This window comes from Atractosteus spatula, chromosome 8 (genome assembly GCF_055471065.1).
Source record: "Atractosteus spatula isolate fAtrSpa1 chromosome 8, fAtrSpa1.hap1, whole genome shotgun sequence".
In the NCBI taxonomy this organism is placed as follows: Eukaryota; Metazoa; Chordata; class Actinopteri; order Semionotiformes; family Lepisosteidae; genus Atractosteus; species Atractosteus spatula.
Window position 1 is genome coordinate 49,207,469 of NC_142713.1, and position 15,554 is coordinate 49,223,022.

Below are 15,554 nucleotides of genomic sequence, written 5' to 3' on the forward strand. Positions count from 1 at the left end.
ACGCCTTTCGTCATGCAGGTTGAACCTATGATAGGTGACGTTTTTCTTGTTTTACCCGCCTTCCTTGACGTAGTAATGTCGTACTTATCGCATGGCATTTGCTGCGCTGATCAAACGGTTTAGCTTGGAGAAAAAAATACGTTTTGTTGGAAGACTGGAAGATACATCCAAATGTGATATTCATTTTTGGATCTATAGCTGTTAGTAATTTCATTTTGGTGAAGACGCTTTTCTGCTGGAAGTGCTATTTCGTATAGTAAAACTGTCAGTGTATAACGCAGGGATGTTTTTTTGTTGGCCGGCTTGTAACTCAACTAGCCAGCCTCTTAACTGCAATGTATCTGATACAGTCGTATTACGATAGGCAATGAAAAGATGAAATAAGCATTTTTAACTTACCTTTTCTGGGTGACATGCTAGCTTACACGCCGTGCAGCAATCAAGAACTAACAAACTGGAATTTACAAAAGCGGAAATATTCCATTTGCAATTGCAATTTTATTTTTTCCAATGAGTTACATTATCACAAGGGAAAAATATGTGTTAAAGTTCGTATAATCACAAATTTGTATTTAACAATAGATGCACCTTGCCAATGAACTAAATGATTGACTTTTATTACAGCATGGGGGAGGAAGGTACACTCAAATACCTGGTCAAGTTAACGCAAGAGGGACAATTGTCTCTAATCAGAAAGGAGTTAAGTGAAAAGGAGAACATTCAGAATTTGATCAAAAAGAAACATTTCGGAAAATCTGGAGACACGTTGCTACATTATGCTGCCAGACACGGTCACCTGGAAGTCTTAAAGTTTTTAATGGAAGACACCGGTTTGGACGTAGAGCTACATAACAGCGATTACAAGACGGCTCTGCACGAAGCGGCGTCAATGGGTCACAGGGAATGCGTGGTGTATCTCATTGCGAAAGGGGCGAATATAGACAGTTTAAAGAAGGCAGACTGGTAAGACTTTGATTAATGATGAATTAGGTCGTACAACCACAGTTTGTGTTATTGTTGGAAATCCCAGCCTGCAGCTCCTTCAGCAAATCACCCGTAATGGCTACATGGACGCACAGTTTTCATTGTGTTCGGCATACTGCAGTACTTGGACATAATACAGTACACTGCATACACTCTGGACACATAGCAGCTCTATTTATATTGAGTTTTGTCTGAGTTTATTTTATTCAATGTCTATTGCATTATTATCTATTACTATGTAACCTTATTTCGTAATCTTATTTTTGTGATTTTTATCTCCCCCGGTGAGCTCGTAGAAAAGACATTTCATTGTCAGTAACTACTGCTACATGCTGTATTGATGTGCATTTGATAAATAAACCTTGATGATTTTTTAGCACTTACACGCATTTTGATTGAAAAGGTGCAAGTAGGATCACTCTTTGCATACAGTCTGACAGTAATTCATCATGCCAGAGTAAGTAGTGAAGATGAATAGTGAATGACGTAATTTGGGAGACTTTTTTAACTAGTGATGTATATTGTAGACAAACACCACTTACAGAGAGACTATATATCGATACAAAACAGGTTTAGTCACACCCGAAGAGGGCTCATCAGAGATTTAATCTTTACTTGTTCCTAACTAAAATAGTTCTAACTTTTGAAAAATGTTATAGCTAAATGGCTGTTAAAAGTAGCCTACATTTTGTTCAACAAGTTATACGGTCTTGTTATATGTTTAAAACATGATGAAATTAGAAATTAGTCCACAGTTGTCCACCAGGGGGCTTCCTGAAGAATAACAGCAAACCCCTTGCTGTTCCGGTTTAGAAAAATAACAAGAGTACGACACTTCTGTATTTACCGTCCAGAAATCAAACTGAACAAATCTGGTACATGAAGAAAACCTGGAGTCTGTTCGACTCTTAATCTCTCATTCTGAATATCCAGCAATGTGTGCACAATGCCCCCTTAACATTTAACATAAAGACCCGAGCCCCGGATTTTTAATTTGCTCGGGCTGTAAGAACTGATCCAAGCTGTTAGCATCTGCCCCTTGGCATTAATAACATGAGTTATTAGTATGCAAGAATTAGCATACAGGCTTGCTTTCATGGTAATAAATAGAATTTCAAGTTCTAAGAGCACCTGATGATTCTTTGTTTTTTTTTATTCTAAACTAAAGTAGAAGTTACTTAGTCTGTGGTGTCCCATTTGACAATGCCAAGTCTAGTCAATGTGGCTGATTAGTACAGGCCTTTTCTATTCACAGAAACTGCTGCAAATGTGTACTCAAAAACACATTCTTGTCAAGTGGTTCTTTTTTTATTATTTCAGCCCACAGCACCAATAAGACAAGTCAGTGATGCAGTTCTCACGAGTAGCACTTCACACTCAGTTGGTGAGCCACATGCAGTAGGTCACCCTTGTGTAGCATCATGTGGATGATACTGTTGCCTCAAGGTCATGCGAATCCAGCAGTGCCTAATTGTGCAACACCATTGCAAAACCCATTCACAAAGCTGTGCACCAAATGGGCTCATTTACTTGTTGGATCACATAGGAACCAGAGTGAAATGTGTTTTGCCTTAAAAAATATCAGATCAAGAATTATTTACCTACCAAAAATCTTAAAACCTGTGTAAATGTGGGTCATTCTATGTTAATATGTTTGTAATCCAAATTATAGTCCCTTTTAAGAATTTAACACATCGTTAGTTTTTCTCTCGCCTTGCAGGACGCCTCTCATGATGGCCTGTACAAGGAGAAACCTTGATGTTATCAAAGAATTGATTGAAAATGGAGCAAATCCAGCACTGAAGAACAAAGATGGTTGGAACTCTTTCCACATTGCATGCCGAGAAGGAGAACCCTGGATCATACAGTACCTGCTGGACACCTGCCCAGGAGTGTGGAAGACAGAGAGCAAGACTCTCAGAACTCCACTGCACACTGCAGGTAAATCAAGAATGAACAGATCTGTCTTCACACATGTATCTTCTTCATAGGCATGAATACACAGACGGTTTTATGCAGTACCTAAAAGATTGACAATAAAGAATTATGTGTATTATTAGATGGGGATATTTTTAGCCAAAATGCCCTATCTATGGATGTTGTTCTCAAATAAGTAGTTATCCTAATGTGTTAAGTCTACAGCTCCTGGTGTAATGTATTCCAAATGAATTATTTCATCGTGCGCTAAGTATCTATGTTGTATGAGTGTAATAGAATTATTCATTATTCAAAGTAAATTAAAAACAGATCAAAGATTAAGACTGTTAAAGGGGAATGAGAGTGATAAGATCACCCCCAGCTGATCTTATCACTGCCTTAATGGTAGTTGTCTAAAGATAAGTGGTATATATTACATAAACTCAAAACATTGATCATCTGTATAAAAAAATCTAATTCTATTGCTGGAGGCAAACAGCAGATTGCAAAAAAAAAATCAGAAAAGTGAGAACTGCCAAAACAAACAGCTAAGCCTGGAAAAATACAAATGATGTCACGCTGCTCGGGGTAATCAATGCATATAAATCCCTGTAAGCACTGAAAGGCAGGCACAAATTCAGAAACTGTCAGTATGTGAAATGTTCGTGAATCAGAGGATTTCACTTTTGCCGAAATTAAGCTGCTGTATGCAATATAGTGTCTAGGAAGGGGAATAAATTGATATGAATGTCTTGAAATGAGGAGTTTTTTAACATAAGTAATAAGCAAGGTACTGTGGTAGTGAAACTCAATTCAGAGAGTAGCGAGCATCTGAGCTTAAAAAGACCAAAAAAAAGTTACTTAATGGGGAAAAAAAATAGAATATTTCACACCTGTCTCCTGACCACACTTGAGCTTTAAGTACAAATATATTCAACCCTTCACATAGATGTGCAATAATTATATTTCAATAATCTCTGGGCTGTGGGTTTGAAAATTGTACATCTGTTAACCAAACCCTATTTATGACGTCTGCATTGGTAACAAAGGCAGAGTTGGATAGCAGAGCTAACAGAGGTCATAAAGTTAAAAGTTGAGGTCAGGTGGATATCAGTAGATATAAGAAAGTACTGTAAATTAAATCTGTTAAATGTGTTACCTAAAGCTGATGTGTTCTAAATAGCAAAGGTATCACAGTTTGTCTTATTTGTGCCTCCAAAAGCATTTTTTTCAGAAGGCATTGGAATTATGAGTTCCATTATGAATGGAATAACAGAATTATTATGGATTTATTTTAAAGTCCTACTTTTTCTTTCTAGCAATGCATGGATGTGAAGAGGTTGTTAATATACTGCTCGACAGGTAAGTTTGATAACTGATTGCTCACATTTGAATACAGATAAACAAGCCTATGGATTTCAAAACGGATTGTGTTAAGGTCTTCCATAGTTAGCACTACTTATGCAGGGCAGTGACATGGGCGAGGTTAGCAGGCCAAACAGAGAAAAACAATGTGATTTCTGTGCCAGGAACAGCAATGTGATGACAATGTAATGCTGAATTGTCTAATACGTGATCCTGTTTATTCAATAATACCGAGTAACAGGATAGCTGAATTAAGTAAATTAACTGAAACAAGATCTGAGCTGCTGTAGTATATTAAACCAATTTTTCTGAACATCATACAATATTTTACAAGCTGGTTGATAATGGAGGCTAATGATGGGGGGGGGTATCAGCCATTTCTGTGTATGACTGTTAACTGAATCAATGACTTAATATCAAGTGATTTAAGAGTAGTACTGTAGTTTGCGTTTTCATCTATTGTTTTGTATGGGCATATTTGTAACTGTAGCATTCATTTTCAGATGCAATTATGAACCTGACTACAGAGACAGCTGTGGAGTGACTCCTTTTATGGATGCTGTAAGAAATGGTCACATTTCAATTGCAAAAAGCTTGATGGAAAAACACCAGGTAGGTGATTAGAGAACCTGTTTTTCCAGCTTACTCACCTTGCTTGCAGATTTAGGTAGATAGTGCCTTTATGAGATTTTTTTTTATCATTTGGCACTTCACGGCTGGAATTTTTGGTTTTGTTTAAAATAGTCTTCATATATTGTAGGAATGCTGTATTTCATAAAAAAATAACTTGTTAACTGTTTATGTAACAATAGATACAGGCAACGGGCCATACTGTAGCTAGAGAACAGCTACACTCCCTTTCCAAAGTAACACGTTTTGTGACCGGAATGCCTGAAATCAAGACGCATTAAATTAGAATTTATATTATCTTTGTTTATGCATTGTAACACAAGACCTCCAAGTGAAAAATAAATGCTCAAATGTTCTGAAAAGTAATTACAAATGAAAGCCTAGAAAATGTGATCCCTTTGCATTCTATTGTGGCTAGCAGAGACTCCGGGCTGTGCACGTCTACTGGTAGTGCATAAAATAAACAGTTCAAGTAGGAAGCTGCGTCAGCATGCGTAGGCTGCAGAGGACACACACCTGAAAGGCGCACACACCCGAAGAAGGCTCCACAGCCGAAAAGTTGTGTTTCTTTTCCTCTCTTTTCAGCATGGAATAAACCTTTACTTGTTCCTTTCCATAAAATAAACACCCATTTTCTAACCTCTTCATCCAATTCGAGGGGGAACTGGAGCCCGTTTACCGGCAAGCAACGGTTGCAAGTCCAATCCATCGCAGAGGAGACAGAGACACACACGCAAATACAGCTCATACTCCCACACCAGGCCACTTGTTCCAGAAACCAATGATGTGGTGCGTTAAGTGTGTATTTTCTTTGTATTTGTGATTATTAGGCTTCTTTCACAGCTGTGGATAACCTGGGAGCTCAGCCCTTACACCAGGCAGCAGTCACTGCTCAGGAAGATGCACTGCGCTTCCTTGTCAAGGACCTGGGCGTGAACGTGAATGAAAAAGCCACTGACATCAAGCTGACAGCTCTACACTATGCTGCAAAGGTGAGTGCCTTTCATATTTCTACCACTTTACAGAAGAACGTTTACAATAAGGTGTTATTCTAGGGCTCCATCTGTCATGATGAGTTTCAAGCAGGTTACTGAAGCAAGTATCCAACCTTTACATAAAATAAATATAAGTAAGGGGTTCAGCTTCACCCGCTCTGAAGCTTGGCAGAGCAGCTTGTTCCAGATTTCCACAGTCCTTGGTATAAAAGAGTGCCTCCTATTTTCAGTTTGTGCACTTCTTTGTAGTTTCCACACTAGGTCTCCAATTTATATTTCACTGTCGTTTCCGACAGTGTCAGCTGACTGTGTCAGTGGCTTTGAAGACTTTGAATACTTGGTCAGGTCCCCATGTTCTCTTCACTGTTCATTACAAAAATGTTCAGTTGTTTTAGGGGTTTCCAGTACTGTTCCTGAAGGTTCAGCATGTTTGTGGGTTATCTAGGTCTGCTTAAAGTCAACAGCATCTGAACTGGTCTGATTAAAGCCAATAATCAGACCAATTGACAACCCTTGTTTAAAAATTTCCAGATATCGACTCCCCAACTCCAAAACCAACAGATTTAAGTTCTGATTCATACAGTTTTTTTCTTCTGTCCATCTGTACACCAACACTGCTGCTGTAAAACACTTACCCCCCGCCCGGGATAATAAGGACTCTCTCTCTAATGATCTGATTGTTGTGAAGGGTTGAGTTGGAATAAAAACCTGCCAGCACACCAACCCTCCAGGACCAGGGTTGATACAGTACCTCTTTATTTTGCCCTTGGGTATAGGATATTCCTTTGATCCTGGGAATGAATTTGTTCACTCTTCTACGGATTGATTTCAGAGAAGTGTCTTTTTTGTGTTGCGGTGATTAAAATCATTCACAATAGTCTCAATGAGGTTTTACTATTCTATTGTCCTATTTTAACATAACATCTCTCTATTTATATAAATTTGATCTATATATATGCTACCATTCTGTTTGACTAATTTATAGCTTCCCTACCATGTCTAGAAGATGTAAGTTACATTAGCATAAACAACTACGTTTTTACCCAAGTATTTTAATGGGATATATTTCTACTTGTCTACATTAGAACATGTCTTTTTTGGTCTTTTAAATAATTTTTCATTTGCAATTTATTATTTCTTTTCTGTAGCTGGGTTTTTTTTATTTAACTATTTTATTCCATGCTTTCTTTCTCCATATATTTATCCTTACTGATCCATTAAACCATTTTGTCCACTGCGTTTTATCCTTCAGTTAACTTGTAGGATACATTTATTCTTGCTTAAAGCAGACCAGATTTGAATTATTTCCACTCAGCCACTACTTATTTCATATCTCTCTTATCCGATTGTGGTTTTCATAAACATATTCTTGCTTCATAACCTGTTTTCATTAAATTGTACACTTTTGTTTTGGACTTGACCAAGAGCATTTTCTTCAAATCATACCAAATTATGATCACAGTTCCCCAGTGGTTTTCTTACCCCTGTATGCCTTGCTCTATCTTGTTTAAAGAGATGGTATCAATACTAACTTTCATGTACAGTTTGTTCTCTGACAAACTGAGTAGGATAGTAAACATTAGTCATGGCTCTCTTATTTACAGCTGTTGACATACTGTACTCATTGGTTATTCCCAGTCTTTGTGAGGTTAGTTTACTTATGTAAAAGAATTTTGTTTATGTAGACGTACCATTTACTGTACCTTTTCTAGACAATGTAGGGAAGCATTTAAAAAGTGGAACCTACATGCTTGGGCATTTAAAATTGAGAACAGGAGGGATTTCTTTACCCAAACAGTTGAGTAGATACCCTGATAAAAAACTGATTTGAGATCCATGGATCAATTAACTGCTCACTGCCAAAACATTTGAATGGTTTCTTCTTGTTTTTATAACTTTTCTTGTGTTTCTAATTAAAATCTACCGTGATAAATACTTATGACGTGCATTTAGTTGTTAGTAGTTACTCCCAATGCTTCACCTTTTGATTTTTTTTCTACATCTGATTCATGCACTTTGAGATCCTTGATTTATTTAGGTTAATTCTGTGTGCCTGAATGCTCTTTGATTGTGTAGTGTTACACCTCCAACACTTTCAGCTTTCCTCTTTCTCCATAATGATGTTTATCCACCAAAATCTTCCACCCTCTCCTGGCCGTGTTTTTGATTTTCTTTTCTTAAAACTTCTGACATTTAGGTTTGTTTTTCTTTTGCGTTCCGATTTCAAGAAAAAATATCATAGAACCCTGGTGATTATCTGTCTGTAATGGACTGTTGAGTTTGGTATATGTTATCCTAAATCTATGGTGATGTGTTGTTATTAGAGGACGTGTAATGTGTACTGCTTGTTTTAACAATGGTTGAGTCCATAATATTAGTATGATAGGTTTTGTACATATTTTAAAAATGAATAAGCTTCCTGTTATTTTTGTAAAATGTGAAATTGTTTTTAAGCATTTGTTATGGCCCTGAACATTCATTTCCTGTAAATAATCTATAAGTTTGATTTCAAAGTTTTATGTGTCTCAAAACACATTCTTTTTATATGTTCCTTGTCTTGTCAATTGTACATTTCCTGATGTAGGTTTTGACTGCATAATGCTGATTATTGCTTAGCTTAAATAGTTTAATAATAATAATTGCTTACACTTATATAGCACTTTTCTGGACATTCCATTCAAAGCGCTTTACAGGTAATGGGGACTCCCCTCCACCACCACCAATTTTTAAGCAGAAATATCAGTGCCTTGACTGTAAATCTTTGACTTAATATACCATTATTTGGTAACCTTGTAATTAACCTATAGCGGAATGGTCATTCAGATATAAAGTGGAATAAACTCTCATTTTACGCACATTACACAATCTATTTACAGTAAAACAATACATTTAAATTGCAACTTGCACCTTAACCACAGATTAGTGCTGAAACTCACTGAAGATGAAGTGTAGATGTAGAACAACAAAAATTATTTATGGCTGTTTAACGAAATAGTTGTAAGTCTCGGTGATAGTGGAAAATCACCTACTCTACTTCTTCTTTTTCAAACAGTATTATTCCGTTCTGGCAGTAGCAACTTTAGACAACCGCACCAAGAGGTTTCATTTCCTTTATTTATTTTAAACAAATATTTGACAAAATGTGGTGGGTTGAGAACTCCATATACAAAAAGCCTTTGCTGATCTGCAAAGAAAACCCAGCCTGGGCAGGGCCTGCACTTCGTGTTTCACCCTGCTCAACAATCCCAATCTGAAAGAGGAGAGGGCTCTGCTGCCCTTGGCCTCTCTTCCTGATCATATCTTGGGAGTCAGTATGACCCCTCGCATTCATTTTATTGGTGACCTGACACTCGATATAGACGTTTGTATGAAATATGCAGTAGCCTATGATCTTAGCAATTAGCATTTCTGGTCTTTGAGGTCACTCCTGTGAAGTGCAGGCTGAGCTTTGTCACCCAGATGTCACAGGTTCGACCCTGGGCCACATCACTAGCCAGCTATGATGGGGATTCCATTCTACGGTGGTACACTGTTCACTCAGTACCACTGGTAGTAAGGCTTGGATGAGGCCTACAGGGCTGTCTCGACTCCCAGTCAAACAGAGACTCCTACAATTTCCCAGGATCCTGCAGGATCTCATTGACATTAATTCATTCAGTGAAGGATGTGCCTTTCTTTCAGCTGGCACTGAATCTTTCCTCGGAACACTGTGTAACTCTCACCTTCCGACAAGCTACAGTATAAGATAAATGGCTGAACTGGTAGGCAGGTCAGAGGTGGAGGTGCAGACGTGTGTGTGTTTCATTGTAAGCGGAGGTGTAAAAATACTATTGGTGATTCCAAGTTGGTGGGTCTCTAAATGTTAAAAAAAAAAATTGAAAATTGAAACCTTTTATTTACAGGAGGGTCACAGCAATGCGATGAAGACACTAATTTCATTAGGAGCTGACCTCCTAGCTAAGGATGCAAAGGGAAGATCAGGTAAGTAGACTTTTTTTCCCCCAAATTGATAGTGCATGTGGACATGTGAGCAAGCAACATTTTGCCTGTATCATTTCCCTCTTTTCCCCACAATCAATCATGAGTCCTAAAACAAAGATGAACAATGTTTTTAAATGGGCTGAACTAATGTTGTTTTCTGATCCCATGTGGGAATAAGTTTGCACCAAAATTCCCAAGGAAAAAGTAACCACTACTAGGTTGTATCAATTGTAGTATTTCAAAGTTTGCAGAATACTCTTGAAACAACTTTACATGTACATTTCATTGTTCTTACATAACAGTATTTTACTTTAACTGACTTTATTTCACAAACTGTTGTATGTTTGTTTGTACTGCACTTGCCTATACAACACAGAATGGTGCTGTATGAGCGTTAGGGCAATACAGCTTAGATGAAGTAGATTTTATGTTCCTTAGTTTTTCATTCTTGTTTTTTATTTTATTTTTAAATATCAAACTTCGCAATTTTCATTTCTATTTAACTGAAAAAACGAATCGATAAAACATATAGAGTACTGTGCTGGGGCTACATATATGATAATTCTGTGTGCATTGGAAGAAGTCTTGAACACAGCTTTACTTAATGCTTTTAACTCCATTGGCTCTTGACTCTTTATTTTTGCACATGGTCTAATATAACGTATTCAGGGTGAGGATCAACAGTGCATGAATGTATTGCCTAACTTTGGTTGTAGAAATGAACACTATAATGCCTCATCACAATCTGGACGTGAACTAAAAAATATAAGTCTTATGGAGTGGATAATTATCAATACTTGAGGCTTTAAATGAAATTAACCACACCATTAGTCTTAAGTGATCAGAGGAGATGGATCACTCACATAATAGCTTCCCATTCAGTGACTTGAAATCGTTGATGAAGTCCCAACCACTTAATATCACATATTGTCTGAGTGATGGTCATTCAGAATCCTTCCATCACACCATGACCCCTCTAGCACTCATCTTTGCCCCCTTGTGCATGTCCTCCAGCCCTGTCTTTCTGCAGGTTCTGTTTAGCTCCTTCATTTCCCGAAACAGACCTCCTTGAAGCATAGTGTCAGTCCTAACCCCACTCGACGCTTTTTCCTTCAAATGCTTATTTTAACGAACTGAAGCACTTTTTACCCCTTTACAACATGTTTAAACGAAGATTTTATACCAACCTTTAAAAAATGCTACACTTGGAATTTCACTTGGAGTCTCTTTTTCTAGTATTCTTTTAAGAAAACATAAAGCAGTATTCTTATATAACTAAGGTGAAGAAGTGTGAGTGGCATTATTGTGCTTACTATACACATAACCTTAAAAATGGGTTTAAATAAAGGATTGGAACAAAGGTATATCCTGATTTCAACTGGAATTATGATCAGAATATTACTGGTTCATGGACCATAAGACATATCCTGCAGCAGAAAAGCAATAATAATATAATTTCTTAAGATTTGTTTATTCATTCTATCCTAAGAATCCTTTAAAACAAATCCTAGCATGTTCATGTAATCTTCATGTTATTTTGTGTGTATATTTCTCAGTAAAAGTATAAAGCTAAATTCTTGCTAGATCAACCCATCATTTTATTTATTTCATTAAACGCATTTAAAAGGTAATGTTTACTTTTATTGTCCTAAAAAAAGAATAAAAAGCAAGACACAAGAGCTTATGAACTGAACTAGTCATGATGCTGGTTTTCTTTGTTTCTCTTTCCAGTGCTACACATGGCTTGTGCCGGCCAGCATGCAGAGGCTGTGAGAATTCTCTTGCAGGCAGGCTTGAGCGATACAAAAGACTCCTCTGGAACAACAGCAAAACATTTCATTAAGAAACCGGATGTGCTGAAAGTTTTTGAAGAGGTCCTTGGATCCTAATCAACCCAAACTAAACTAGGCACACATTGGGTTTTATTTTTTGGTATAGTGAATAAACTGTGGAAGAAGAAAACAAAGTAATCTTAGTTTGGGCTTTTCGAGTGACCCAAGAGGAAAAGAAACGTAGCTTGGGCCTTCTGAAAAGGAAAAGGCATCCGGCCAAGTGCAAGTTCTGCTCTATGTCACTAGCCGACCGAGACCAGGATTTCCCACACGGTAGAGCACAACCGACTGATCGCCAGGGAGACAGCGTGGGGTTAGTTTGCCAGGGTGCTTTTGGCTCTCAGCAACACATCAATCCTTTGCTGGCTCTCCAGCAATCGGCTCTGAACCTCCAGTTTGGGGCCATGGTGCCTGAAACAGGTTCAAATACCACTAGCTTGAAGTCAGAGGTGTCTGCCTGCACTTCTTCATTTTCCCCCCTGTGTGCAATGGTGGGGTTTGTAGATGCATGCCCAGATAAAAATAGCATACAAATGGCTTTTTCAAACTGAGCATGTATAACAAAATAATTGGAGATTCTAAATCATTCTACAAAAAGAATCTTTGTTGCTTCGCTTTGACCTGGGAAAGTAAAAAGCAAAGACCAAAGCCAGGCAATCTCATAGTTTCCATGATATGCCAATCTCTGGTCATGTACCAAACCATCTGTTACAGAAGGCCCAGTATATTTGTAAAGCCGAAATATGTACTAAAAGTACAACAATGCCGAAGTAATGATAAGGAGGCAGGAAGCAGGAGAGAAGGAGTATCACCACTTGGGGAGAACTGGAGGAGAGGTGAGAAGTCAAAGCCTGCAAATGAATTGAGAGCCCTAGAAGGAGACGAGTCTGTCGTTGAGAGAAGGGGGAAGGTGTGACCTAGTTTCAGAAAAATGTTGGTTCCGGATGTCTTTTTGCAATAAGAATTCCGAAACACCTGTGTGAGGACACAGACAGAAAGAAAAAATTGTGAAATGGGGAATTATCGGTTTAGAGAGATCTTGGATCTTCACAGCTCTGACATGTTCCCTGAAAAGGTCTCCCAGTCTCCTTCCAGTCTCACCAATATAAATAGCTGGGCGTTTTCAGCAAGAAATGCAGTCAGAAAAGAGGGTACCAGTAGAGGGGTCATCCTGTAAGACGGGGAAGTTCTCATAAATGGTCCTGGAAATAGAAAGGGTGTTAGGGTGGTATTATAACCTGCTAATAATGCACACTTTACAACCAATCTTAAACACTTTATGGAATAAGGTTTTCCAAAATGAAAGTAAGGGTACTTGTATAGAATGACAATGGTCTGCATTTAACATCAATACATAGTGATCTTTTTACAAAATGATCAAATGTGTTAGTTGAGGGAGGAGCATTTTTCCTTGGGTTAAGTCACTGAGCTCAAGTCATGTGATTTAATAACAAATCCAGGTGGTCAGTGTTGCCAACATGAGTTAATCAAGGGTCTATGTAAACGGTCATTTAGAAAGATACGATTTTAATTAATGCATGAGGAGTAAAAGACATGACCTCGTCGCACTGGAAGATCACTTGTCTGTGACGTACATTTCCTGGAGAATGAGATGTTCTGTTTCAGCAATCAGGAGAGTCATCCAGAGACACCAGGAATGTGTCTCTTTAGGCAATCTATCAGTGTCTGATCCATCATTTTCAGACTTCAATGGCTAGAGAATGAGACCTTCCTGAAAGAAATATCTCGTTTCAGCAGAACGACTGCTTGCTGTCTGCATTGACAATGATCTACAGGTTCAGTGGTAACATTAACAAATGAGAGACAAATTTGCTGACTGCTGTTAGCTAGAGACCATTAGATGTGGTGGCAGAGAATGTGGTGGAGTGTTTTCTTCGCTGATGGAATTCCATCAGAGTTGATGGACAATGATGTATGTGGACAAATTGTGATAAATGTTTTACTAACTGTTGCCTTGTTTTTTGAGTCAGTATGGTGGGCAGTGGAAGTGTGAGTGGAGGAATCTCCATTACTGCAAAAAAGCCCTTGGTGCAGAATCTGTAGTACCCAAAGGATATTTGACAGATCCTTCAACTGTTTCCCATTCCCGTAGCAGCCAAGATGAAAGAGTCGCTATTCCTGCAGGACGATACATGGTTGGCCAGTGTTTGTGAGCTAGTTGCAGGTGTTAGAGGAGGAGTGGTACACATCCCAGATCAGGGACTGAGCAGGTCTGCGCATTAACACTCGACTGCATGTAATCCTAAAGGAAGTTTTACCCAATATGAACTGTTTAATGTTTTAATTATGGCAGTGTAATGGAAACTTATCATAGTTGTTAGATCTCCAGTTTTATTCAAAATTAAATCCTTTAGACCTGAGTGTTGTTTCTTTTGTGCATCAGGAGCCTGTGCTGATCAATGACAAGGCATGATCTCTTACAGCACTGCCAATTCAAACCTTCAATACTTTAAACATCTCATAAAAACATGATACTTTTTAATTAACATGCTAATTAATGAGACTGCTTTTTGATTTTCAGTCTACATTATGATTTCAGTACTATACCAGTTCCTACTGTGTTCACATATTTATATTAATTTAGATTGACTTTATTGAACTGTATACAATAACATTATGTATCTTAGAAATACAGCAAGTATTTGTACAGTGGAGTAGAGTGGACTCAGCAAATGAGCACAAATACAATTCAAGTATTTTCCACAAAAGTAACATTTCCAGAGATAACAAAAATGCAGTACGTTTAATAGCTTTTATTATAAGCGATTTACTTGCTTGATCCATATTATCTCGCATATCAGGAAAATAGTGGTCTTTATTTGCCTTTAGATTTACTGTAATTAAAATTCACAGTGAAGGTCTATATTTCAGTTTTTCAGAAAATGGTATCCGTGATCAGCCTATTAAATGAACTCATGCATTGAAATGAAGAGGAATGTGCTAAATAGTTTTGCAGTCAAGGCTATTGATGAGTCTTATCTAGTTTTAAGTGAAATCTGTTAATTTAAGAAAGCTTTCCAAGTTGTAATGTTGCAATCTTCTGCACACATGGATGTGTTTTCTGCCACATGCAACTGTTATATATATTCAAAAACACAGACAGAAATGTTGACGGCTACTGTGGAAAGTGAAACTTTTGACATTTTGTAGACAAAGAGAACCAAGAGAACATATTTGGGAATAATGACTACACAAATCAGAGTGCACTACACTAGCTCAAATAACTAAGCAAAAATTCAACCAGCTCCCCTCTTGAAACTCGACAGTTATTTGACTTGAGATACTATATATCAGTGATTCGCTGTCTCGGGTGCAGGAACCCCTGGGGTACCAAAAGGTCACTGGTAAATTCTAGCTACATCCTCAGAAGATGCAAAGACATTCCACAGCTGATAGTATTATTTCTGTTAATCAAACTTCCATGACAGCTTGGAATGACCACCTGACACTTAAGACCTTAACAGTGTAAATTTGCTGTTGCTGTTATCATTGTAAGATGTTACGTGGATAGAAGAGATATAGAGCGTCACAGAGAGAAAAATGGCTGTATTAATCTTAAGTTGCATTGAACGGCCAGTGTCTCTCTACAGTAAGTGTTGATGAACCTGGTTCTCTTTTTTTTTCTTTGAATGGTCATTCATTAATGGCCCTCCTAGCTCAGGCACTGGAAATTGGCACACCAATCAGAGGTGACGTTGGTTTGCAAAACAGGTTCATCTGTACCTGTGATCGGGAGGGGGGGCTCTGGAACGGGGTGCGAATACACAATGCATCATTACACCTGGCCATCTGCCTACAGCCAGGTAATCAAGGAGCCCTGAGCAGTTAA

General features: G+C 37.9%; 1 protein-coding gene across 1 annotated transcript; it reads left to right on the forward strand.

Moving 5' to 3' along the window:
* The first annotated feature begins 63 nt into the window (after window positions 1-63).
* On the forward strand, window positions 64-14,085 carry ankrd16 (ankyrin repeat domain 16). The gene is made up of 7 exons (XM_088923032.1): window positions 64-963; window positions 2,705-2,925; window positions 4,221-4,263; window positions 4,770-4,878; window positions 5,727-5,888; window positions 9,794-9,872; window positions 11,604-14,085. The coding sequence occupies exons 1-7, from the start codon at window positions 605-607 to the stop codon at window positions 11,759-11,761; spliced, it is 1,131 nt and encodes a 376-aa protein (XP_088779158.1). The 5' UTR covers window positions 64-604; the 3' UTR covers window positions 11,762-14,085.
* Window positions 14,086-15,554: the final 1,469 nt, after the last annotated feature.

Coding starts and splice junctions, on each gene's coding strand:
- ankrd16 (XM_088923032.1), top strand. CDS start 605: ATGATTGACTTTTATTACAGCATGGGGGAGGAAGGTACACTCAAATAC. Junction 2,926..4,220: donor AACTCCACTGCACACTGCAG/GTAAATCAAGAA, acceptor TTTTCTTTCTAG/CAATGCATGGATGTGAAGAG. Junction 9,873..11,603: donor GGATGCAAAGGGAAGATCAG/GTAAGTAGACTT, acceptor TTCTCTTTCCAG/TGCTACACATGGCTTGTGCC.